At 41.9% G+C, this 23,665-nt stretch overlaps 1 protein-coding gene across 12 annotated transcripts in view; it reads left to right on the top strand.

Moving 5' to 3' along the window:
- The window catches only part of TNIK (TRAF2 and NCK interacting kinase), a 398,627-nt gene that overhangs the window by 258,896 nt on the left and 116,066 nt on the right, over positions 1-23,665 (top strand). For all 12 annotated transcript variants that reach the window (XM_073578856.1, XM_073578860.1, XM_073578854.1 and 9 more), the window contains exons 11-12: positions 5,658-5,724; positions 6,125-6,329. In XM_073578856.1, the coding sequence (XP_073434957.1) occupies positions 5,658-5,724; positions 6,125-6,329 (272 nt within the window). The remainder of the gene's footprint in view (positions 1-5,657; positions 5,725-6,124; positions 6,330-23,665) is intronic.

Raw genomic sequence — 23,665 nt, forward strand, 5'->3', positions numbered from 1 at the left:
TAAATCCCCAGATTAATGAAGTTGAGGCCATCCAGGGCTGGACACAACCCCTCTCAAAGAAACAGGTCAGAGCATTCATGGGCATTGTGGGATATTACTGCCAGTTCATCCCAAACTTCGCCATGGTAGCAGACTCTCTGATGGATCTCCTTAAAGGGCGATCGACTATGGTTAAGTGGTCTCCAGAAGCTGAGATGACCTTCCAGGAACTGAAGCTGGGCCCTGTGCAAACAGCCAGTGCTAGTAGCACCCGATTTCTCCAAGGAGTTTGTGGTCCAGACGGACACAACAGATGTTGGGCTGGGTGCAGTGTTGTCTCAAGAGGTGAACGGGGAAGAACAACCCATAATGTATCTTAGGCAGAAGTTGTTTACCTGCGAGAAAAATTACTCTAGTGGAGAAGGAATGTTTAGCCCTCAAGTGGGCGTTGGACTCTCTAAGGTACTACCTCTTGGGCAGGAAGTTTAGGCTGGTGTCAGACCATGCACCACTGAAGTGGATGAGAGAAAAAAAGGGAACAATGTACGAGTGGCCAGGTGGTTCCTATCATTTCAGGATTTTAAATTCCATGTGGAGCATAGGCCAGGAAAACTGCATGGCAATGCTGACGCTCTGTCGAGAGTGCACTGTTCGTTGACCAAAGGTGCCAAACCCCCTGGCTCTGGGCAAAGGGGGAGGGTATATAAGATGGCTGGCGGACGAGTCCTTGAGAAGAGATATGTGTAGTGTTGAGCATTCCGATACCGCAAGTATCGGGTATCAGCCGATACTTGCTGTATTGGAATTCCGATACCGACTTCCGATATTTTTTCAATATCGGAAGTCGGCATCGGAATCGGAAGTTCAAAGTTGATTGACAGCCTGACGTCATCATGATGCGCGGTGTGTGCGCATCATGATGCGCCGTCATTTCGGGCCTTCCGGGGGTCTCTGCCGGCCTGCCGGGGGGCTGTGTGGACTGCCCGGGGTCTGTACCGGCCTGCCGGGGGGCTGTGCCGGCCTGCCGGTGGTCTGTGCACCCTGTGGGGGTCTGTACCGGCCTGCCGGGGGGCTGTGCCGGCCTGCCGGTGGTCTGTGCACCCTGTGGGGGTCTGTACCGGCCTGCCGGGGGGCTGTGCTGATGTCCGGGGGTCTGTGCAAGCATCGTCCGATGGGACTACAAGTCCCATCTGGCGATGCCTGCTACCATGACAGTGATTGACACATTAGCCAATGATGGGACAGTAGTAGTCCCATCATCCGGCTAATGTGTTAAATGTTAAAAAAAAAAAAAAAAAAATACTACATACATACTACATGCATGCTACATACATACTACATGCTACATACATACCACATACATACCACATACATACCACATACATAACACATATATACATACATACTACATACATAACACATATATACTACATGCATGCTACATACATACTACATGCTACATATATACTACATACATACTACATACATACATACTACATATATACTACATGCATGCTACATACATACTACATGCTACATACATACTACATATATACTACATGCATACTACATACATACTACATATATACTACATGCATGCTACATACATACTACATGCATGCTACATACATACTACATGCATGCTACAAGCATGCTACATGCTACATACATACCACATACATACTACATACATACTACATGCTACATACATACTACATATATACTACATGCATGCTACATACATACTGCATGCTACATGCATGCTACATACATACTACATACATACTACATGCTACATACATACCACATATACTACATACATACTACATACAATACATTCATACAATACATACATAGACATACAGTACATATAACATAGAGTAACATACTTACCAATACTTGTCACATTGTTCCCCGAAGCCATTGTCTTTTACGGAATAAATATTAACATAACAAACCACAAAAATACTCACCCACGATCCGAAGCAGTCCACGAGTGTGTCCCACAACGATCTTGGGTAGAGAACTGCAGCATCAGCTGTTGCTGCCGTTCTCTACGGGCTGCAGGAATCCAATGACGGAAGGTAGGTATCCTTCCGCACTGTATTCCTCCGCCACTTAAAAAAAAAAAAAAGTCCCTAGTCTCACTTTATGCCATTGCTGTGTGGGAATTTCCCACGCAGCAATGGCATAAAGTGAGACTAGGGACTTTTTTTTTTTTTAAGTGGCGGAGGAATACAGTGCGGAAGGATACCTACCTTCCGTCATTGGATTCCTGCAGCCCGTAGAGAACGGCAGCAACAGCTGATGCTGCAGTTCTCTACCCAAGATCGTCGTGGGACACACTCGTGGACTGCTTCGGATCGTGGGTGAGTATTTTTGTGGTTTGTTATGTTAATATTTATTCCGTAAAAGACAATGGCTTCGGGGAACAATGTGACAAGTATTGGTAAGTATGTTACTCTATGTTATATGTACTGTATGTCTATGTATGTATTGTATGAATGTATTGTATGTAGTATGTATGTAGTATATATGTGGTATGTATGTAGCATGTAGTATGTATGTAGCATGCATGTAGCATGCAGTATGTATGTAGCATGCATGTAGTATATATGTAGTATGTATGTAGCATGTAGTATGTATGTAGTATGTATGTGGTATGTATGTAGCATGTAGTATGTATGTAGCATGCATGTAGTATGTATGTAGTATGTATGTAGTATGTATGTAGCATGTAGTATGTATGTAGTATGTATGTAGCATATATGTAGTATGTATGTAGCATGTAGTATATATGTAGTATATATGTAGCATGTAGTATGTATGTAGTATGTATGTAGCATGTAGTATGTATGTAGTATGTATGTAGCATATATGTAGTATGTATGTAGCATGTAGTATATATGTAGCATGTAGTATGTATGTAGTATGTATGTGGTATGTATGTAGCATGTAGTATGTATGTAGCATGCAGTATGTATGTAGTATATATGTAGTATGTATGTAGCATGTAGTATATATGTAGTATGCATGTTGCATGCATGTAGTATATATGTAGTATGCATGTTGCATGCATGTAGTATATATGTAGTATGCATGTTGCATGCATGTAGTATATATGTAGTATGGATGTTGCATGTAGTATATATGTAGTATGTATGTTGCATGTAGTATATATGTAGTATGCATGTTGCATGCATGTAGTATATATGTAGTATGTATGTTGCATGTAGTATATATGTAGTATGTATGTTGCATGTAGTATATATGTAGTATGCATGTTGCATGCATGTAGTATATATGTAGTATGAATGTAGCATGTATGTAGTATGCATGTTGTATGTATGTAGCATGTATGTAGCATGTAATTTTTTTTTTTTTTTTTTTTTACATTCAACACATTAGCCGGATGATGGGACTACTACTGTCCCATCATTGGCTAATGTGTCAATCACTGTCATGGTAGCAGGCATCGCCCGATGGGACTTGTAGTCCCATCGGACGATGCCTGCACAGACCCCCGAAGCCTGCACAGCCCCCCGGCAGGCCGGCACAGCCCCCCGGCAGGCCGGCACAGCCCCCCGGCAGGCCGGCACAGCCCCCCGGAGCCTGCACAGCCCCCCGGCAGGCCGGCACAGCCCCCCGGAGCCTGCACAGCCCCCCGGCAGGCCGGCACAGACCACCGGAGCCTGCACAGACCCCCTGGCAGGCCGGCACAGCCTCCCGAAAGGCCCGTACAGACCCCAGAGAGGCTGTACAAGGGAAAAACAGGATTTTTCTTATTCAGATACCGGAAGTCCCATAGACTTGAATGGGACTTCCGGTATCGGAATCGGCGATACCGATACTTTTTTTTAAGATCGGCCGATCCATTCCGATCCGATACTTTGAAGTATCGGACGGTATCGCTCAACTCTAGATATGTGTCATCGCAGCTATTAGCTGAAGTGATGTGAGCTCGGAAGTATGATTCAGCACATATTGCGCTGAGAGAGTTATTTGGCAGTTCCAGGGCCGGGTTTTACGAGCGGTCATAAGAGATGGGTGAGAATCACCGCTCACATATCCCAACCCCAGGGGCATGGTTTGGCTAATTAAATGGAGGCCAAATACCACACTGTGTGTATGTGGCTGGAGGGGTGGAGACCTTCAGTGTGTGTGTGTGTGCTAAAGACGCTACCCTGAGTGGGCAGACCCACAGTATTATATGGACTGTTTATTTTTCTGTTTGTTTTTCACTTTGTGCCGGAAAAGGCTGTTCGTTTGTTTTGGCTATCCAGAGCGGTAGTTTTAATAATCTTGAGTGGACATTTCAGCAACACTGCTTCCTGTGCCTACCTCAACCACAGCCATGTGAGTGCAGACTCCTACAACATGTTTTTTCCTTTTGTGTGTATTGGAACAACACAAAAAAAGGGGAAAAAGGCAAACTGGACATAATTTCAAACAAACCCCAAAAATTCAGCCAGACAAAATTGTTGACACTTTTTCAAAATTGTGGTAAACAACTTTGTTTCAAGCATGTGCTGCTCAATCAAACTCACCCGTGGCAAGTAACAGGTGTGGGCAATATGAAAATCACACCTGAAACCAGATAAAAAGGGGAGAAATTGACTCAATATTTGCATTCTGTAATGGACGCAATGCTGACTGTATGCTGTTTTCTGTTGCTGTGATGGTTCATAAAGCAGTATAATCCATGCGGTTTATTTCAGCTTCATAAACCATCACAGCAACAGAAAACAGCATACAGTCAGCATTGCGTCCATTACAGAGTTCAGCTCTGTTATCCTTGCATCACACAAGATATGCACTGTTCAATGCGCAGGCTTTCTGGCCACCAAGTTATCTTACCCACGTCAGGGTTGCCTCGTGCTGTTTCACCATGCTGCACGTTTATTCCCTCCAGGGAACTAACAGGCACACATCGCCATTACACACAGCGTCCACATGTGCTGTCAGGCAGGAAGCCCTATGTCAGCGGGACCTTCCTCTCTGGACTCTGCATTCACCCACATGTGACCAGACCTCAGGTACCTTATATGGTCTATAACCACACCCACAGGTGATCACATGGCTATGACCTCACCCAAGGTCCTATTGCAGACAACCACACACAGGCTTCCCTGACACATTGTAACAGAACGTACTAGTCAGCAGTACCTCTGCTGATCATTATGATCTTTCAGTATCCTACCCCTATCAGGGCAATGGAAATGTTTATACGGCTGTCCTGGGACACCCACACAGCGCCCCCTAGCGGACACAGCGGTCACTGCACCACATAATATATATATATATATATATATATATGTGTGTGTGTATATATGTGTGTGTGTGTGTGTGTGTGTGTGTATATATATATGTGTGTGTGTGTATGTATATATATGTGTGTGTGTGTGTATATATATATATATTTTTTTTTTTAATATATATTTATGTGTGTGTGTGTGTGTATATATGTAATTTTTTTTTTTAAAGCGAAAATATACTGAAATTACCGTAACTAGAATTTTGCCTTTGACATTAATCTAATTTAGTAAAGATTCATTTGATTTATTAATTTATGAGCTACTTCCTTTCATATTTGTGTACCACGTTTTCTCCATCAGTTCTGACTACATGCTTAGTGAATGCTGTGCTATGATGGATAAAAGACGCCTTCTTCTTTGTAGATGAAACAGAATATGAATATAGCGGCAGTGAAGAAGAGGAGGAAGATAATGATTCAGGGGAGCCAAGGTAATTTAACTACTAAATTGCTTATCTTCTAATTCAATTTGGCTTGTTAAAATGGCTAATACCTGCTGACATCTATACCTTCTTGATTATATTTGCCTACCTGGTTAAATTAAATGGAGTTATGCTGCTGAGCGGTCAGGAACACTGCTATATACAGAGGTAAAACTGTGAAGTGGATGCAGCTTTGCAGCCACTTCAGTCTCAGGATTGGTGGGGAAACCAGAGGTTGGACCCCCAGAAGTTAAGTGATGTGTTCTTGTGATATGAGAATGCCGCTTTCAAAATGTTCATACTTTATTCTATGCCTTTTATTCCACAGAAGATATATATTTTTTCCTCCTAATACCATTTCATTTATTTTATCTTTGTTTCGGGAATTGTTTGTTTCTTGTGCATTTAGCTCAATTTTAAACCTACCTGGAGAGTCCACCCTTAGACGAGATTTTTTGAGGCTGCAGTTGGCTAATAAGGAGCGTTCAGAAGCCCTTAGACGCCAACAACTGGAACAGCAGCAACGCGAAAATGAAGAACACAAAAGACAACTTCTAGCTGAGAGGCAAAAACGTATTGAAGAGCAAAAAGAACAAAGACGGCGCTTAGAAGAGGTGCGTATTGTGTATATTCTTGTTTATTTAGTTAAAATTAATCTGCCTTTTGGTATGGTAATGTTGTTGTAAATGTTAAAAATTATTATAGTGTAATAACATTTTTAACTGGAAAAGTCAATTTTTCCAACTGTTAGTGATTATCACAGTAGAGGCTGTTGTGACCTCCATGCCTTACTTTATGTACTTTATCTTATTTTGCGTCATTCTTTCTAAAATACCATGCTGCAAGACCTGTTTTAGTTCATGCTCTTTTAGAAACTGCCTTGAACTGCTGCTTTAGGAAAAATCCCTAGGAGAGCAGTGAAGCTCTCCTAGGGATTTGTAAATAGGGTTAGTAAATAGTGTTAGTAAATAGGGTTTGAGTACTGATTCTTGCTGAAGCAGCAGTTCTAGTGGTATCTAAAAGAGGCAGCAAAAACATTACTTTCTGCATACAGTTTAACCTCTTTCTGCCATTGGATGTTATAGTATGTCCAATGGCAGTACCCTCGCTTTGGTGATGGTGAGGGCTCCGGCGGTGAGCCCGCATTAAAGCCGGGACATGTCAGCTGTTTTTAACTAGTTAAATGCCGCATTAACACTGAAAGTGGAATTTAACATGTGCTTCCGGCCATCGGCCGGAAATACGAGCACCTCTGAACCCCGTGACGTGATCGGGGATCATCGGTGCGTCAGCATAACAACCAGAGGTCTCCTTGAGACCTCTATGGTTGTTGATGCCGGATTAATATGAGCACCACCCGGTGGTCGGCGTTCATAGCAATGCTGTCATTCTGCTACATATAGGCATTCTGAGCATAGCCTCTATGTAGCAGAGCCGATCAAGCTATGGCAGCTTCTAGCCTCCCATGGAGGCTATTGAAGCATGCCGAAAGTAAAAAAAAAAAAAAAAAAAAAATTTTTTTTAAAAATATGAAAAAAATAAAAACACATAAGTGTTTAAATCACCCCCCTTTTTGCCCCATTCAAAATAAAGCAATTAGAAAAATCACACATACACATATTTGGTATCGCCGCGTTCAGAATCGCCCGATCGATAAATAAAAAAAGAGGTTTAACCTGATCGCCTAACGGCGTAGCGAGGAAAAAATCAAAACGCCAGAATTACGTTTTTTTGGTCGCCGCGACATTGCATTAAAATGCAGTAATCGGCGATCAAAAGAGTGTATATGCACAAAAGTGGTGGTATTAAAAATATCAGCTCGGCGTGCAAAAAATAAGCCCTCACCCGACCCGAGATCACGAAAAAATGGAGACTCTACGGGTCTCGGAAAATGGCTCAATTTTTTTTTTTTTTTTTTTAGCAAACTTTTGAATTTTTTTCACCACTTAGATAAAAAAGAACCTAGACATGGTTGATGTCTATGAAATTGTAAAGACCTGGAGAATCATAATGGCAGGTCAGTTTTAGCATTTAGTGAAAAACCTAGCAAAAATGTCAAACAAAAAACAATAGTGGGATTATACTTTTTTAGGAATTTCACCACACTTGGAAGTTTTTTCTCGCTTTCGAGTACACGAAATGGTAAAATCAATGATATCGTTCAAAAGTACAACTCGTCCCGCAAAAAATAAGCCCTCACATGGCCATATTGACGGAAAAAATAAAAAGTTATGGCTCTGGAAAAAGGAGAGCAAAAAACGAAAACGCAAAACCGGAAAAAGCGCCGGTCATTAAGGGGTTAATAAAGATGAAAGCTAATGAGGTAATGGAGTGTATTACAAAGATTTATAACTTTTCAAAGACTGAACAATAATTGAATGAAAAATTTAGTTACTCTTCAACTAGACTGCTAGCTGAATAACTGAGTTCCCACATGCAGCATATAAAGATTTGTCTCTCTTTTGGAATCTAGGAAATTACCACACCTACTTTGGAAATTAAAATATATGTTAATTATATAATCTGGATATTAATCATACAAAATAAATGTGTTTTCACCCCGTTCCATTATCCCTGCAAGACATATCTCTATTGCCTTCTTTTTAGCATTAACAGTGAAAAGAGCTGTATTACCTGGGAACCATATGCTAGCATGGAACAATAAGGATATAGTATTGTACCAGTGATGAAAGAGAATATGTCATCAGGTTTTTGCTGTCCCATCTGAGAGCAGCATGATGTAGGGACAGTAAGCCGGATTCCAGCGATGTGTCACTGAGATGCTTGCTGTCATTTTGATTTAAAAAAAAATCCCTGCTTTATTTGATGCAGATCTAGCAGTTCTCTGAATGCTGAGCTCTATATAACCCCGCCCACAACACTTTACACAAAAGCTGTCAAACAGTGGTAGAGGTGGGGTTATACAGAGCTCATGATCTCTGTCTCTACATTATGCCACTCTCAGATTGCACAACCTGGTGACAGATTCCTTTTACATGATTGCATTTTCAAATCTCTTAGGGGAGCCCAAAAAAAAACTTTCAAAAAGTTTTAAAAAAATGTATAAAAAAAAGTAAGACACTAAATTGTAAATCCACCCGCCCCTTTCTTACTTATCTATAAAAAAATATAATAAGTGACCATACCTGATATCAGTGCATTCACAAAGCTCCAAAATATTGTTGAAGAAATGTTTTTTTTAACAAAAAAAACATTTTTGTGATGTAAAGGTAGTAAAAAGTAAAAAATACATGTAATTTTTACCTCAGAGTGAGCAATGTTAAAATAAAAAAAGTGGACTTTGCAATTTTTTTTATTCCAACCCACAAACAGTTTCTTTCCATTTTCCAATAAATTAATCTTATCCTGCAAATAAAGCAGAGAAAACAGAATAATTATCTGGGTAGAAAGACAAAATTAGCAATTGTAAGTACACAGTGTTATATAATATGATCATTGCTATATATTTAGATGATAACTTTGGGAGGAGTGCTTCTTTTTTTTTTTATCAGATAAATTTTTATTAACAGAATTCAAATCAACAGATAATCTCAATATTGCCAAATGTAACAGGGTCACAAATTTCAAAAGAGGAGTGCTTCTTTAATTTGCGTCGTGGTTGATTTTTGGATCCTGGTGAACCCCATTTAGCATATTGGCTAGCTCCTCAAGTGCCCCATTTTCTGTTACCTCCTATACCTGCAATATTAACCATTACTTGTTTTCTTGTCTTTTTCATATCAGCACCTTTGATAGTAAAGCTTTTAGTGTGTTAGGTTTATAAATAGTTTTTATGTTAGTGAATATAAAAGGCGCCTGGCTTTGCTATTGTGATAAAGCAGTAATTTAGGGTGCTGATGACCATCAGAAAGATCTGTTCCCCATTGTGCTTCACAAATTGCCATACAAAATATAGGTTGCAAAACTTTAATAGTCCAAGGCACAAAAATAAAAATAAAGTGGCCGCGGCACACTGAAGATAAAATATGTGCTTTCTAAAACAGTCTTTTCAGATTGCATCTCCTGTAGACAACGAATGATGTACAGACTCCATAATGGGGGTGGTTTTTCTCCAAGCACTAGCCATCACCGCAGCATTATGTACCTACTTTATGTCCCTCTATTTGCAATTGGCTTTTTCTAAGTGCAGGAAGCAGTGGGGGCTGTAGTTGCTGCTCGGCACATGCTTGACAAGATGTCCTTTCTGATAAGCACTCAGGCGAAGCCGCGCCGTTGCCCGTCAACAGGAAGTCGAAAGGGTGATTACTTCACAAATGCATGAGTGTTGTCAAGTACCATCTCAACGCTGCACATGTCTTAGTTTAGAAGTGATTATTTACATATAGACTGGAGGTATAGATAGGACGTATACTAGATGGATCTGATTGGCTTGAATACAGATAAAAATGTACTATTTTCAGATATCCTATGCTACTGACTGAAAACTCGAGTGTGAAACATATGTTGCGTTTAGGATGATAGCGGATGACCCAGGTCGATCTATTTTCTGGCACTTTAGAAGATAACGCTTTGTTTCCAGTGGCGCTTGATATTGTTCCATCAATGTATTATTGTATGGTTGAAGCATAAAGTGTGAACCATCAGTATAGCATGACGCTGGAGACTCCGAGCCATACACATTTTTCACGTTTGAATACTTCAAAAAGAGAATTGGATTATATCCACAAAGCTGCTAAAGGTTGTGGATACATGAAAAGGCAGTAAAGTTCTAGTAGATGGAGGTGTCATGGGAGATGGCTGAAAAAGACGGAGGGGGTGGTGTCACAGGAGGAAATGCCCATGGCACATAAAGGAATAAGAAGAACAGCAGAAGATTAATGAGGAGGAAGATGTGATACTGAAGATGGGGCAACCCAATATAGAGAAAATAAGGGTCAGCATTCAGTTTCAGCAGATGGGTAATATCAGTACAAAAATACCATCAAAGCGAAGTAATAGAAGAGGCTGATAAGGAGTTGTCCTGTAAACATTTATCACGTATTATCAAGTACAAAATACTCAACACATAACATGGGGTGCTTCTACAAGAGTTAATTTATCTCCCCATTCAATGTCGCGCTCAGCCTCTTTCATAGGCTATATTGTGAGCATAAGTCACATCCTGACACAGTCCTCACACCCCATCTACACAACACAATGCCGCCACTCATCAAACACACGGGGCGATGAGTTCCCGAAATATGCTACTGTCTGACAGTCAAAAAGGTCACACACTGTGTGAAGGGTTATGGATTATTTAGCGCACACAAGGACCAAGCTTATTAAAGTTTTAAGCTTTAATATAAAAAGTACAGGGATTTAATGAAAGAAAAGGTATAAAAAGATAAAACTAAAACACCCAAAAATGCAAAACGGTTATAAAATAAAAAAGGAGAAATATCTGAAATAGCTAAATGTTTCCATCTAAAGTTATTCTTCTTTTTCCTTGAAGAATGGAGAAATGAAATATGGATCACAATCAGCAAAGGCCGACCTCCCCCCGTGTGAGCACCTATTCATTGTGTAACAAATTTTGTTACATGCCTGGTCCTGTGCTCACGTTTCCAGAAGGGCCTAGATTATAATAATAAAATTGCTGGTTTGTAACTCGACCGTTGGGTAATTTAGGAGCAAGAACTTTGCATTTTAAATACAGTACTTTGTGCCTCCAACAACCCTCTTCCAAATGGTAACTAGGAAATATCCATCCTGGCTACCATGACCATCTGACCACACTTTGAAGTTCAGACTTACAAAGCTGAGATGTCAAGTTTGACACCACTATGTTCTCTTACTTCTGTTATACATGTCCCTTAAATTATACTTTTTATTTACACCTCTCCATAGGATAGACAATAGAAATCTAGGACCCCATGGTTGTCTTGAGATATTTAGAGGATGTGACCATTACTCCAGACAAATATTTGGTTAGTCGAGATGTGGAAAGCGATTTACATTTCCAGAATTCATGATAAAGAATGCCATGCGATTAGCTACTTCCTAGAGACTAGGGGGTACCCACCTGCAAGCACACAATCAGTTCATGGTTGACCTCTTGAATTTAATCATAAGCCATAACATCTTCTTATTTTACGGGAAATAATACCATAAGCACTGGGGTACCATTATGGGGCACACGTGTACTCCCACATATGCAGATTTAAGGCCCCTTTACAATTAGCGATGCACCAGCGATCCCGACAACGATACGACCCGGTCAGGATCGCTGGTGCATCGTTAAATGGTCGCTAGTGAGCTGCCACACAGGCAGATCTCACAGCGATGTAGCGACGCAGCAGCGGGGTCGTTACTTACCTTTCAGACGCGGCGATCCTGACGTCCTCCTGCCCGCGTCGGCGCCAGCAGGAAGCCCAGCAAGAAGCGCCCGGCGAGAAATGGACGTGGATGATCTCGCGCGATCAGCGACAGACAGCGGGTTAGCCGGTCGAAGGTAAGTATCACATATAGCGATATCGCTGCTGTGTCACAAAATCGGTGACGCTTTAGCGATATCGCTATATGTAAAGGCCCCTTTATTCCTGGGGTTGTGGGAGGAGAGAATTGTATTCTCTGAACTGTTGGAGACTGGACTGAGTTAATTGGATTGGTTATCTATATTGCTTACTGGTCAACCCCTTTAAAGGTGCATCTGAGACCTTAGTACTTGGCAGTCCTCTGCCTGCTCTGCTTATTACATTGGCTTCTCAGCTCATTTACTGAGGTTGAACATGAGCACAAATATGGTGCTGCTCCCAAGATTATGGTTTTATTGGAAAGTAGATCCTTCGAAGAACCCAACATTTATTTAAAACTGCTCCTTATTTAACCCGTCCTAGTTCTATCCAAGATGGACTTACACTGTCCATAAATGTTGATTGATCCTGCCAGTGTGAGACTGTTCAATCATCTAATCTAATAAGAAGGATTTCAGAGTACAAAATGCCCTATCTATTTGTTATGGGAGAGAAGCCACAACCTAGAAGGGCCTGGCAGCAACTAGTTCTTCTCTCTCTATTGAAAATAATTGTATGGTCTGCTGAGCCGAATGTGTATGTGGATCTTGGGCGACTAGTTGGGAAATGGACTGTTCAGAATACAGATATTTGTTGTGTATGGCCAGCTTTATTAGTGTCACAGCTGTACAACCTTCATGTTGTGTGCTGAAGAGGATACTATGTTATGATGTCCCAAGCTCCACTCATCCTTTTCTACTTTTACATTCTGGAAGAATTGTCAAATTGTTTGGAGAATGTTGATAAATGATCCACTGCATTTCCAAAAAAACAACCCTGTCCCAAACTGAACCACCATCACCATCCCATGTTAGTAATGGGCTAATACACTGGATTCTAAAACACTGCAACAATGATTAAATATCCGGTATTAACAAACTTTAAAAGAATCCATATAGATGTTACTTAGGAGTCTGTAAACAGCAAGAGAAGTCAGCCAAATGTCAGAACATTACGTGAGGAAGGAAACAGAAACGACATAGGCTGCAATACAGCTAAATACAGGGATACAAGATTTTGTGCACAATTTTATTACATTTGAACTAGTCCTTAATCTAAGGGTGGTTTTACACTTACCGCATTTTTAATCTAAGGGTGGTTTTACACTTACCACATTTTTTTGCGGCCCGTATCGCCGCATTTTTTGTGATGTACCGCAATAACGGGCCGCAAAAAAAAATTGGAGAAAAAAACCGGCGTTCCGCAAAATCGGAAGTGACAGTTCGCAGCAAAAGCAAACTGTTTGTTTTTGTGGTCCCATTGATTGATTTAAATGGGCGCCGTGTCCGTACGCTGTGAAAAATATCAAGCAAGCTCGATATTTTTTCACGGCCATATATATGGCCGTCACGGCCGTATGGCACGCGGCGCACCATTGATTTTTTTGTGGGCCGATTTTGCGGCCCCATAGAAATGCATTGGGGCTGCCAAATACGGTAAGTGTAAAACTAGCCTAAAAGATTGAAAAATGATAATTGGAGATGAGTGACATCAGTGGCTGATGCTTCCTATTTCATGATTGCCTAGATGATGATACACACTTGTATACGGTGTATTGTCACCAAAATGGACCTTTGTAGGTCACAAATACAGACATTTGTAACTTACTGTTTGCTGTTTTCTTGGTAATGGAGAGCTATTATGTTCTCTATGACTGTCCTACATTTGTTGTATTTATAGAGCAAACATAGAAGAAAATGGTCCCTTCTATGTGACTAGTTGTGGATCTTTGCCTTCAAACCATTACTTTGCGTACTTTTACATTGAATCCACTAATGTAGACACGCATCCATTCTCTACCAGCACTGCTCGACTCCTTGTATGTTCATTTGTGATTTGTACTGCTTCCTGATTGTGTTTCATTTCTTGACATATATTTATTTATGGACTCCATCTTTGGCTCTTCTTTAACCAATAATGGCATGTCCTAACATACTGTGCAGTATAACCACCATTTGAGTAGCAGCTATATCTGAGAAGGGCAGTGGTGGACAAATGATCTGCTTCTGACCTCCAAGCATTGCAAGCAACTATCGTATCTTCTCAGTGTGATTCTGGGGGAGTATGTCTGGTTTAGATAACCCTTGTTAAATATGTAAATATTATGGAAGTTAGCGTTAAATCGTGTAATACCTTCAAACTTTAAAATGCCCAAAGGCCTGATCTTTATGAAAATAAATAAAAGCATCATTACTAGACCCACTGCTGCTCCAGGACTGTCTCTCTGCTGCTCCTTGCTTGTCCATCAGTGATGTACCAGGGAAGGCTGCACAAGACCACCGAGCTCAGTCACTGGCTGCAGCAGTCACGTGATGTAGATTTGGCTTCACCACCATGTCACGTCTACAATCACTGTTAATCTGAGCAATGGAGAGGCAGCAGTGGAGCACCAGGGGACAACTAATGGCGATTTTGTTATTTTCCTGCAGATTTATGTTTGAAAGAGGAACACTTCATTAATATTACTGATTATTGGGGATTCTGCCAGTTAAACACCTTGTCATCTGCTTTTCATTACGTCTAAAAAGCGTTCACAAAGGGTTTTGTGAAGTGGAAAAATCCACACCTGTTTTAACAAATCTGTTTGGACATCATTTTTATCCCATAGAAGTCAATGTCTTGCTTTTGAAAACATTTGTTCTGTTGGAGCTTAGTTCGCTCGTGCATTTATTCCATTTTTTTGTCATCCGTATTTTTTCAGTACTACAAAAACTGTACAAGATAGTCAATACATTAAAGAAAAAAAAAACCAGCATACAGTATATTCCCCATTTTCTTGTCATCGATAGTTTATAAACGGGTGGTCTCAAAATGAATCTTTAGGGGGTAACAACCCCAGTTTTTTTCCAGGACTTCAAAGAATGAGCGTTCAGGCTCACAGCATGGTCACACCACTGATCCAAGCCATGTTAACTTCTAAGCAGCTTTTCCTCTTCAACATGGGAGAATCACAGGGATACAGAGACTGCTTGGATCCAGCCATCCGGCCACTTTCGGATTGTCACGAGCAGGCTGTAAGCCATAGAGCCTGCTTGTGCCTTACGCTTCTTCTCTAAGTGACCAGCCATTCTGGTACTGTATGATGGTCTGTTACCTAGGCAGCAAGCTGTAAACTATAACATTTAAAGGCTGTGTGCACACGCTGCGGATTCGCCTGCGGATTTTGCAAAATCCGCAGGTAAATCCACAGGTCAAAAGACCTGCGGATTAGCCTGCGGTTTTCCCCGGCGGTTTCACACCTCTACAATGAAGGTGTGAAACCGCTGCGGATTCCGCACAAAGAAGTGACATGCTGCGGTTTTGACATCGCAGCAAATCCGCGCTGTAAAATCCGCACCGTGTGCACTGCGGTTTTTGTTTTTCATAGGTTATAATGGTACTGTACACCGCAGCAAAAACTGCTGCGGATCTGCAGGGCCAAATCCGCTGAGGATCCGCAGCAGAATCCACAGCGTGTACACACACCCAAAGGGAACCTGTCACCAGAAAAAAAAATCTATTAACCTGCAGGTATGGGGTTAACCTGCAGGTTAATAGATTTTTTTTCTAGTGACAGGTTCCCTTTATTAATTTATTATTATTAACCTGCCCGGGATATGCATGTAGCTGAACGCTGTGGGGAGAAAATGAATTTTAATCTTCCCGGCAACGTTCCCGTTTCAGTCACTGTGGCGGCGCTGGTTTAGTGACCGATGAGTGTATTCAGAATGGCAGCTGTAACCGCGCCCGACCCTGACTGACACTGGCTCTGCATTAGGGTCAGCTGTTAGTCAGGGCCGGGGGGACGCGGTTACAGACACCGCTCTCTATGCTCAGAGCAGTAACTGAACCTGCGCCGCCCCCGTGACTTAAACGGGAATGTTGCTGGGGTAATAAAGTTCATTTTCTCACTACAGAATTCAGGTAAGTGCAGGCGCCTGGCAGGTCAGTAATGCTATTACCCTGTAGATTAACTCCATATCTGCAAGTTAATAGCTTTTTTGCTGGTGACAGGTTCCTTTTAAAATCTTTCCATTTTTGGGAATAGAGATGATTTTTAGGTAAAATGAAAATCTGCTTGTTTTTAATACCGTTTTGCAATTTTACCTATTTATGTACTTGATACAACCCCTTTCAGCCTATTGATTAATTTGTATGGTAGAGGTGAGTAAATAATTTACTTTCATTAGTCATTGTTAGATAAGTGGTTGCTGTAATTTGCCAGCCATGTATGAATAAGTCTTCTTTATCATGCCTGACTGTATGTGTCCGTCTGCTACTTGTCCCAGTATAGATTTAATATTCTACTTTCTTGATGAGTTTTAGTAATTAAACATTGATTTTGATATGGCCTCATTGTCATTACGCACGCTCCAGGCAGTGACTTGTCCTAATGTAACACTGCACTGCTCTCCAGTGGCCAGTTCAACAAAGTGCACTACTTGTTCTATCGGCCAGCACCTTTGACATGAGGTATTACTGCTTCTTCACCCATGCGTTCATACTGGAGTACATCTGATTGTAGCTGCATGATATACTAAAATCAGACATTTAGACTTCATGCAAGGATATGAGTCAACAGTGTGATGCAGCAGCAAAAAAGGCAAATACAATTCTGAGATGTATTTACAGAAGCATACAGTCTAGATCACGTGAAGTCATTATTGCCCTCTACTCCTCTTTGGTCAGGCCTCATCTGGAATACTGTGCCCAGTTTTGGGCACCACATTTTAAAAAAAGACATCAACAAACTGGAGCAAGTTCAGAGAAGAGCGACCAGAATGGTGACCGGTCTGCAAACCATGTCCTATGAGGAAAGGTTACAGGATTTGGGAATGTTTAGCTTGCAGAAGAGAAGACTGAAAGGAGACTTAATAGCTGTCTACAAATATCTCAAGGGCTGTCACATTGTAGAAGGATCATCTTTATTCTCATTTGAACAAGGAAACACTAGAAGCAATGGGATGAAACTGAATGGGAGGAGACACCGATTAGATATTAGAAAGGTGGTGATTTCTCCTTCTACAATGGAAGTCTTCAGACAGAGGCTGGACAGACATCTGGGATGATTTAGTGAATCCTGCTTTTAGCAGGGGGTTGGATCAGATAACCCAGGAGGTCCCTTCCAACTCTACCATTCTATGATTCTATGATATTCAGGTTTTCAGAAGAGAAGACTGAAAGGAGACTTAATAGCTGTCTACAAATATCTCAAGGGCTGTCACATTGTAGAAGGATCATCTTTATTCTCATTTGAACAAGGAAACACTAAAAGCAATGGGATGAAACTGAATGGGAGGAGACACCGATTAGATATTAGAAAAAACTTTTTGGCAGGGTGATCAATGAGTGGAACAGGCTGCCAGGAGAGGTGGTGATTTCTCCTTCTACAATGGAAGTCTTCAGACAGAGGCTGGACAGACATCTGGGATGATTTAGTGAATCCTGCTTTTAGCAGGGGGTTGGATCAGATAACCCAGGAGGTCCCTTCCAACTCTACCATTCTATGATTCTATGATATTCAGGTTTTCCAATAATTAGTCCAGTTTTTCATCTGGATTAACTTTTTTTGTTCTCCTCAATACCAACTGTTAAAAACAAAATCAAGACCCTAACAATATTGGCATCTGCTTCATTCCACATGCCAAAACATCTGTGTCATTAATTTCTCAGTTTATAAACCCAATAGTGGAACTTGATGTGCTTTCTTGAGGACTTTCATTTTGTTCTTCTAAAGCTCTAGATAAAATGGAACTATGGATCTCTGTAATGATATGGAAACTTCAGGAGACTGAGGGAATTTTTTCACAACGTGAGAAGAATTAGAATCCACCTTGACAGAAATAATGGCAATCTTGACACCAAAGAAGAGATCAGACTGGACATCTCCAACTGGACACAACCCTCAATTGAATAAGTATGCAGAGTTCTTCAAACATTGGGTAGAATCCACCTTCCTACACACAAACAGGTGACAAAAATCCAACATCAATGCCCAACAGAGAAGGGCCATGCAATCTCTGAAAACCAACAAAGAAATCATTATTAAACCTGCAGACAAGAGTGGTCCGATAGTCATGATGAACACATCAGACAATGAACATAAACACACTATAACACAAAAATGAGGTCTGACCTCACACAGGAAGTATACAAGGAACTAAAATAGCTGGTCTCTTATTTATTTATGTTTATTTTAATCCCTTATATAGTGCCATTAATTTCACAATGCTTTGCAGAGATTATCAGCACTGTGTCCCCATTTGGGCTCACAATCTATATTCCCTATCCATATGTTTTTGGAGTTTGTGCGAGTTTCCTTTGATTTTCTCGCAAGCACACAAACTCCTTGCAGATGTTGTCCTTAGTGGAATTTGAACCCAGGACCCCAGCGCTGCAGGGCAACAGTGCTAATGACTGAGCCACCGTGCTGCCCTTTTCTATATCATAGGTCTATAATACCTGTTGACTAGAGATGGGCGGAACCAAACTTAGGAGTTCAGCTTTCTTACCGGACAGTTACTATAGGGTGCTAAACGCCGAACATGGACTTCAACCAGAAGTCCGTAAGAGAGCGCGATAGAAAGAGATTTTGATTTTCTTTTCCAGTTCGGGTAACCTTTATTTTCAATGGGGTTCTGGTTGAAGTTCGGATACTATTTTCTACATAATCCACAAATATGGATATTCACGAACACAAGTTTTCATGTGTGGGCACCCTTATTCACTTAGTTTCTGGAGGGGAGAAGGTATTAAACCTTTAATAGAGGATATACCCAGCTACATACAAGACAGAACTGACCTATTGAAGAAACTAACAGCAAAAGGTCCTCTACCAGATGGAACCATCCTGGCCACCATGTGTGTAGACTCTTCATACTCTAATATCTTACACAAGGATGAATAAAATGCCTGCAAAATCTTCATGGAAAATTCTGTAGAGAAACTTGCACAATTACCCATAATTGCTTTGCTTTTGGTAAGAACATATTTGTACAGCAGACTGGTACACAGATGGGAAGAAAATGGCACCACAATGAGCACATTTTTTGATGGCCAAGCTTGAATGTGACATCTTGTTCTTTTGCTCCATCAGGCCTCTGGCCTACTACCGTTACATTGATGATATTTAATCATCTGGACGGAGTCTGAGCAACAGCTAAAGATGTTCCATGAACACTTTTAATCAGTTTCATCCCACAATCAACATTCAACTACGCCTGTACTGAAATAAACATTTTAAACACCATCATCAAAATGGAAAGCAATAGAATAGACAGATCCCCATACCAGAAGGCAACTGACCGTCCAACTATTGTCTACATTCAAGCTATCAGGTACAATCAGATATGTTCCAACTCCACAGATGGTGGCAAACTTCATGATGGACTCAAGTACATTTTTGTATCAAGGCTACCATCCAAGGACAAATGAAAACCAAATTGCAAGAGCCACCAGAATACAGAGAAACCATCTTCTACAGCAGAGTTCCTCTGCTCCAGTCCTTGAGGCCCAGCAACAGATCAGGATTTTAGGATTTCACAGGCACCTGTCATAACATTATAGGACAGGTTTCCCTTGTGGCCATTTTAATTCTATTGGGATGATCTCCCTAAACCCAAACTATTGTGGTTGGCTAATTAAAGTTATTTTAGAATTTATTTATATTGACATTTCATTTTAGTTACTTTGTCCAAGATCTCTACCCTTAAAGTAAATAAATGTATCCATTCTCACAAAAATTACTTAGTGGAATTAGGAGTAATCTATATATATAAACGCCTTATCATGTCTGTCTGTAACCGAAATCGCGGGTCGATGACCGGTCGCGGCCGCCAGGCCCCCGCTAGGCCGCAACCAATCAGCGACAGGCGCAGCTGTTTGTAACGGTAAGCTGCGCCTGCCACGGATTGGCCTGGCGGCCGCGACCAATCAGCGGCAGGCGCAATCGGGCGTGGCGCAGTCGGGCGCAGGCCTTAAGCTGTAAAAAAGAGAATTAAACTTTTAAAAAAAGGTTATTCTCACCTTCCGACGGCCTCCTGTCTTCTTTCCACGCGCCCGCCCTCGCGTTCCCAGTAATGCTGTGCGGCTTAGACCGCTGATGACGTCACTCTCGCGAGAGCGAGAAAGAAGACCGACGTCACTCTCGCGAGAGCGAGAAAGAAGAAGGACATAATCAGCGGTCTAAGCAGCAAAGCATTACTGGGAACGCGAGGCCGGGCGCGTGGAAAGAAGACAGGAGGCCGTCGGAAGGTGAGAATAACTTTTTTTTATTTTTTAATATTATTTTCTTACATGCTAGAGGGCCGCGGCAGTGATTGGTCGCGGCTACAGCGCCGCATGTCTGATTGGTCGCGCACAGAGGGACGCGACACTGATTGGTCGCGGCTACACGGAAAGGGGGGTGAAGGGACCATGCATACCAGGAAAGGGGGGTGAGGGGACCATGCATACCAGGATTGGGGGGTGAGGGGACCATGCATACCAGGATAGGGGGTGAGGGGACCATGCATACCAGGATTGGGGGGTGAGAGGACCATGCATACCAGGATTGGGGGGTGAGGGGACCATGCATACCCCGAAAGGGGGTAAGAGGACCATGCAAACCAGGAAAGAGAGGTGAGAGGACCATGCATTCCAGGATTGGGGGGTCAGGGGACCATGCATACCAGGATTGGGGGGTGAGAGGACCATGCATTCCAGGATTGGGGGGTCAGGGGACCATGCATACCAGGATAGGGGGTGGGGGTGAGAGAACCATACATATCAGGATCGGGGGGTGCATTATTGCATTATTATTAAATCTTCAAAAATAAACTGCATACATATTCTAGAATATCCAATGCGTTAGAATCAGGCCACCATCTAGTAGGTTATAACGCAAAGCTATTTTGAATACACATAATACCCAGGAATGACCAACAGAGGAGATCCCCTTGCGTGTTCCCTACTGGCCTAGTTAGTGTAGGGGAGTCAAACAGAGCACAATGAAGTGAGTTGAGATGACATTTCCTCCATTCTTACACCTGCTTGATACTGCTCTGTACAGTGCTTTTTTTAATCCAATATCTTTTATTGAGAGCAAAATGTAGCAGAGTACAATAGATACAGAGAGTCATAGAACAACATCACATATAAAAATAAAACCACAGAAATTTGAGCTAAACAATTTGTCCTGCAACAATTCAAACTCTCATTTTGTTACAATGGGAAAAACAAACACAACAGCCTGACTACAGTGCTTTGATATTGGCGCTGACTATGCGGGAACCAGGAGCTACTCTCATCTACATTGGTGAGCATGTGGCACGTAAGCGTTCTCCCTCAATCCCCACACTCCAGCTGGTGAGCATGGGTCAGTGTGTTCTGTACAGTATGATTGGTATTAATTACCCCACCATTAGACCACATATATCAATGTCTTAGCGTGTGATGTGGTTATCCATGGTTGCAGTATTTTGGCTTTTTGGCTACTAACTGACAGGACTCGCTATGGCATTTGTATTAATATACATATATATATATATATATATATAATATATATAGATAGCTCTGGCAAAAATTAAGAGACCACTGCACAGTTTTATAAAAATCAGCCTCTCTACATGTCTGACAGCCATTCCATTCCAGTGTCAGCTGAATTCCAACCAGAGTACACCTCATTCTACTTAATGTGCTTCTGATTAGGTGATCACCTGAACCAAATCTTATTTAACGAAGGAAAGTATAAAAATCCCTAGTGTGGTGTTCACAATCCTCTTGCTATAGGACAAGCTGGATGGCAAAACAAGTGCTAGTAATATCCCAAAAGTAATAGGAATGAAAAAATAACTTTTAACCATGCCAAAGGAGTTGAAAAGAAATGTCTTGAGTGAGGAAAAGAAGGGCTCAATTCTGGCTTTACTAGCAGAGGGATACAGTGAGCGTCATGTTGCCTCCATCCTTAAAATTTCTAAGACGGCAATCCATTACAACAAGGTCAATGTCATGATCCCAGTGCTGGTGGACCTGCACTTCTGGGGTTAATTGTTTTGATCTCAGTGCAGGCTCTTACCTGCACACCCGGGGCTTATTATTGTGGCCTCTCCTTGGTTCTGGGAAAGCTTTTTATAGCCTCAGGAAGCTCCAATCCCCATCAGTTATACTTTCGCCCTTGGCAGAGTGTGTTGACCCTTGAGTGTGTTTGTGCTGTGTTCTTGTTTGCCTGATACTTTGGTTTCGACTCGGTCTGTTCTCTGGATACTGCTTGTTGGATTCTGCTTGGTACCTTCTGTGTCTGTTTGGCTTTGACCGCTGCCTGGTCCCGACTATCCGTTCTGTCTCATCCCTGGTACTGTACTACTATCTCTGTGTATTACCCCCGTTTGTCTGACCTGAGCATTCCTGTAGTTGTGTTCTGCCGATCTCTGGGAGCAGGACGCTAAGCCCCGCCCCTTGCAGTCACATGACCGTAGGTCCTTCACTGCTTGCCAAATTCAGCGTCGAGCTTCCCGGCCGTATCTGACCCCGGGCCCCCCTGCAGTGTGGGTGAGTCCCTGCTCAGCGGTGGCTGCACGCCTGCGCTGACAGGACCATGACAGTCAAGCAGCAGACATTGGCGACAACAAAGCTACAGACCGGCAGAGGGCGAAACCGACTCTCCAATGACCGGGATGATCGTCATCTTATTCGAATGTCTGCAACCGCAGGATGACCTACAAAAGGAATGGCAAATGGCAGCTGGGGTGAAGTGCATGGCAAGAACAGTTTGTAACAGGCTCCTAGAGTCAGGGCTCAAGTCATGTAAAAGTAGAAAAAAGCCTTTCATCAATGAGAAGCAAAGGAGAGCCAGGCTGAAGTTTGCCAAAAACCATAAGGATTGGACCATAGAGGACTAGAATAAGGTAATCTTCTCTGATTTAGTCTAATTTTCAGCTTCGCTCAACACCTGGTCGTCTGATGGTTAGACGGAGACCTGGAGAGGTGTACAAGCCACAGTGTTTTGCACCCACTGTGAAATTTGGTGGAGGATCGATGATGATCTGGGGATGCTTCAGCAATACTGGAATTGGGCAGGTTATTCTTTGCGAAGGTCGTATGAATCAAGCCGCACACAAGGTTATCCTGGAAAAACAGTTGATTCCTTATGCTCAGGCAATGTTCTCCAACTTTGAGGACTGGTTTTTCCAGTGCGCCATGCCACACAGCTAGGTTAATCAATTTGTGGATGAAGGACCACCACATCAAATCCCTGTCATGGCCAGCCCAATCTCCAGACCTGAGCCCCATTGAAAACCTCTGTAATGTAATCAAGAGAAAGATGGATAGTCACAAGCCATGAAACAAAGAAGAACTGGTTAAATTTTTGTACCAGGAGTGGCATAAGGTCACCCAAAAGCAGTGTGAAAGACTGATGGAAAACTTGCCAAGACGCATGAAAGCTTTGATTAAAAATAATGGTTATTAGACAAAATATTGAT

The sequence above is a fragment of the Dendrobates tinctorius genome, unplaced genomic scaffold, assembly GCF_039654945.1.
Source record: "Dendrobates tinctorius isolate UK_male_01 unplaced genomic scaffold, ASM3965494v1 ptg000060l, whole genome shotgun sequence".
Lineage (NCBI taxonomy): Eukaryota > Metazoa > Chordata > Amphibia > Anura > Dendrobatidae > Dendrobates > Dendrobates tinctorius.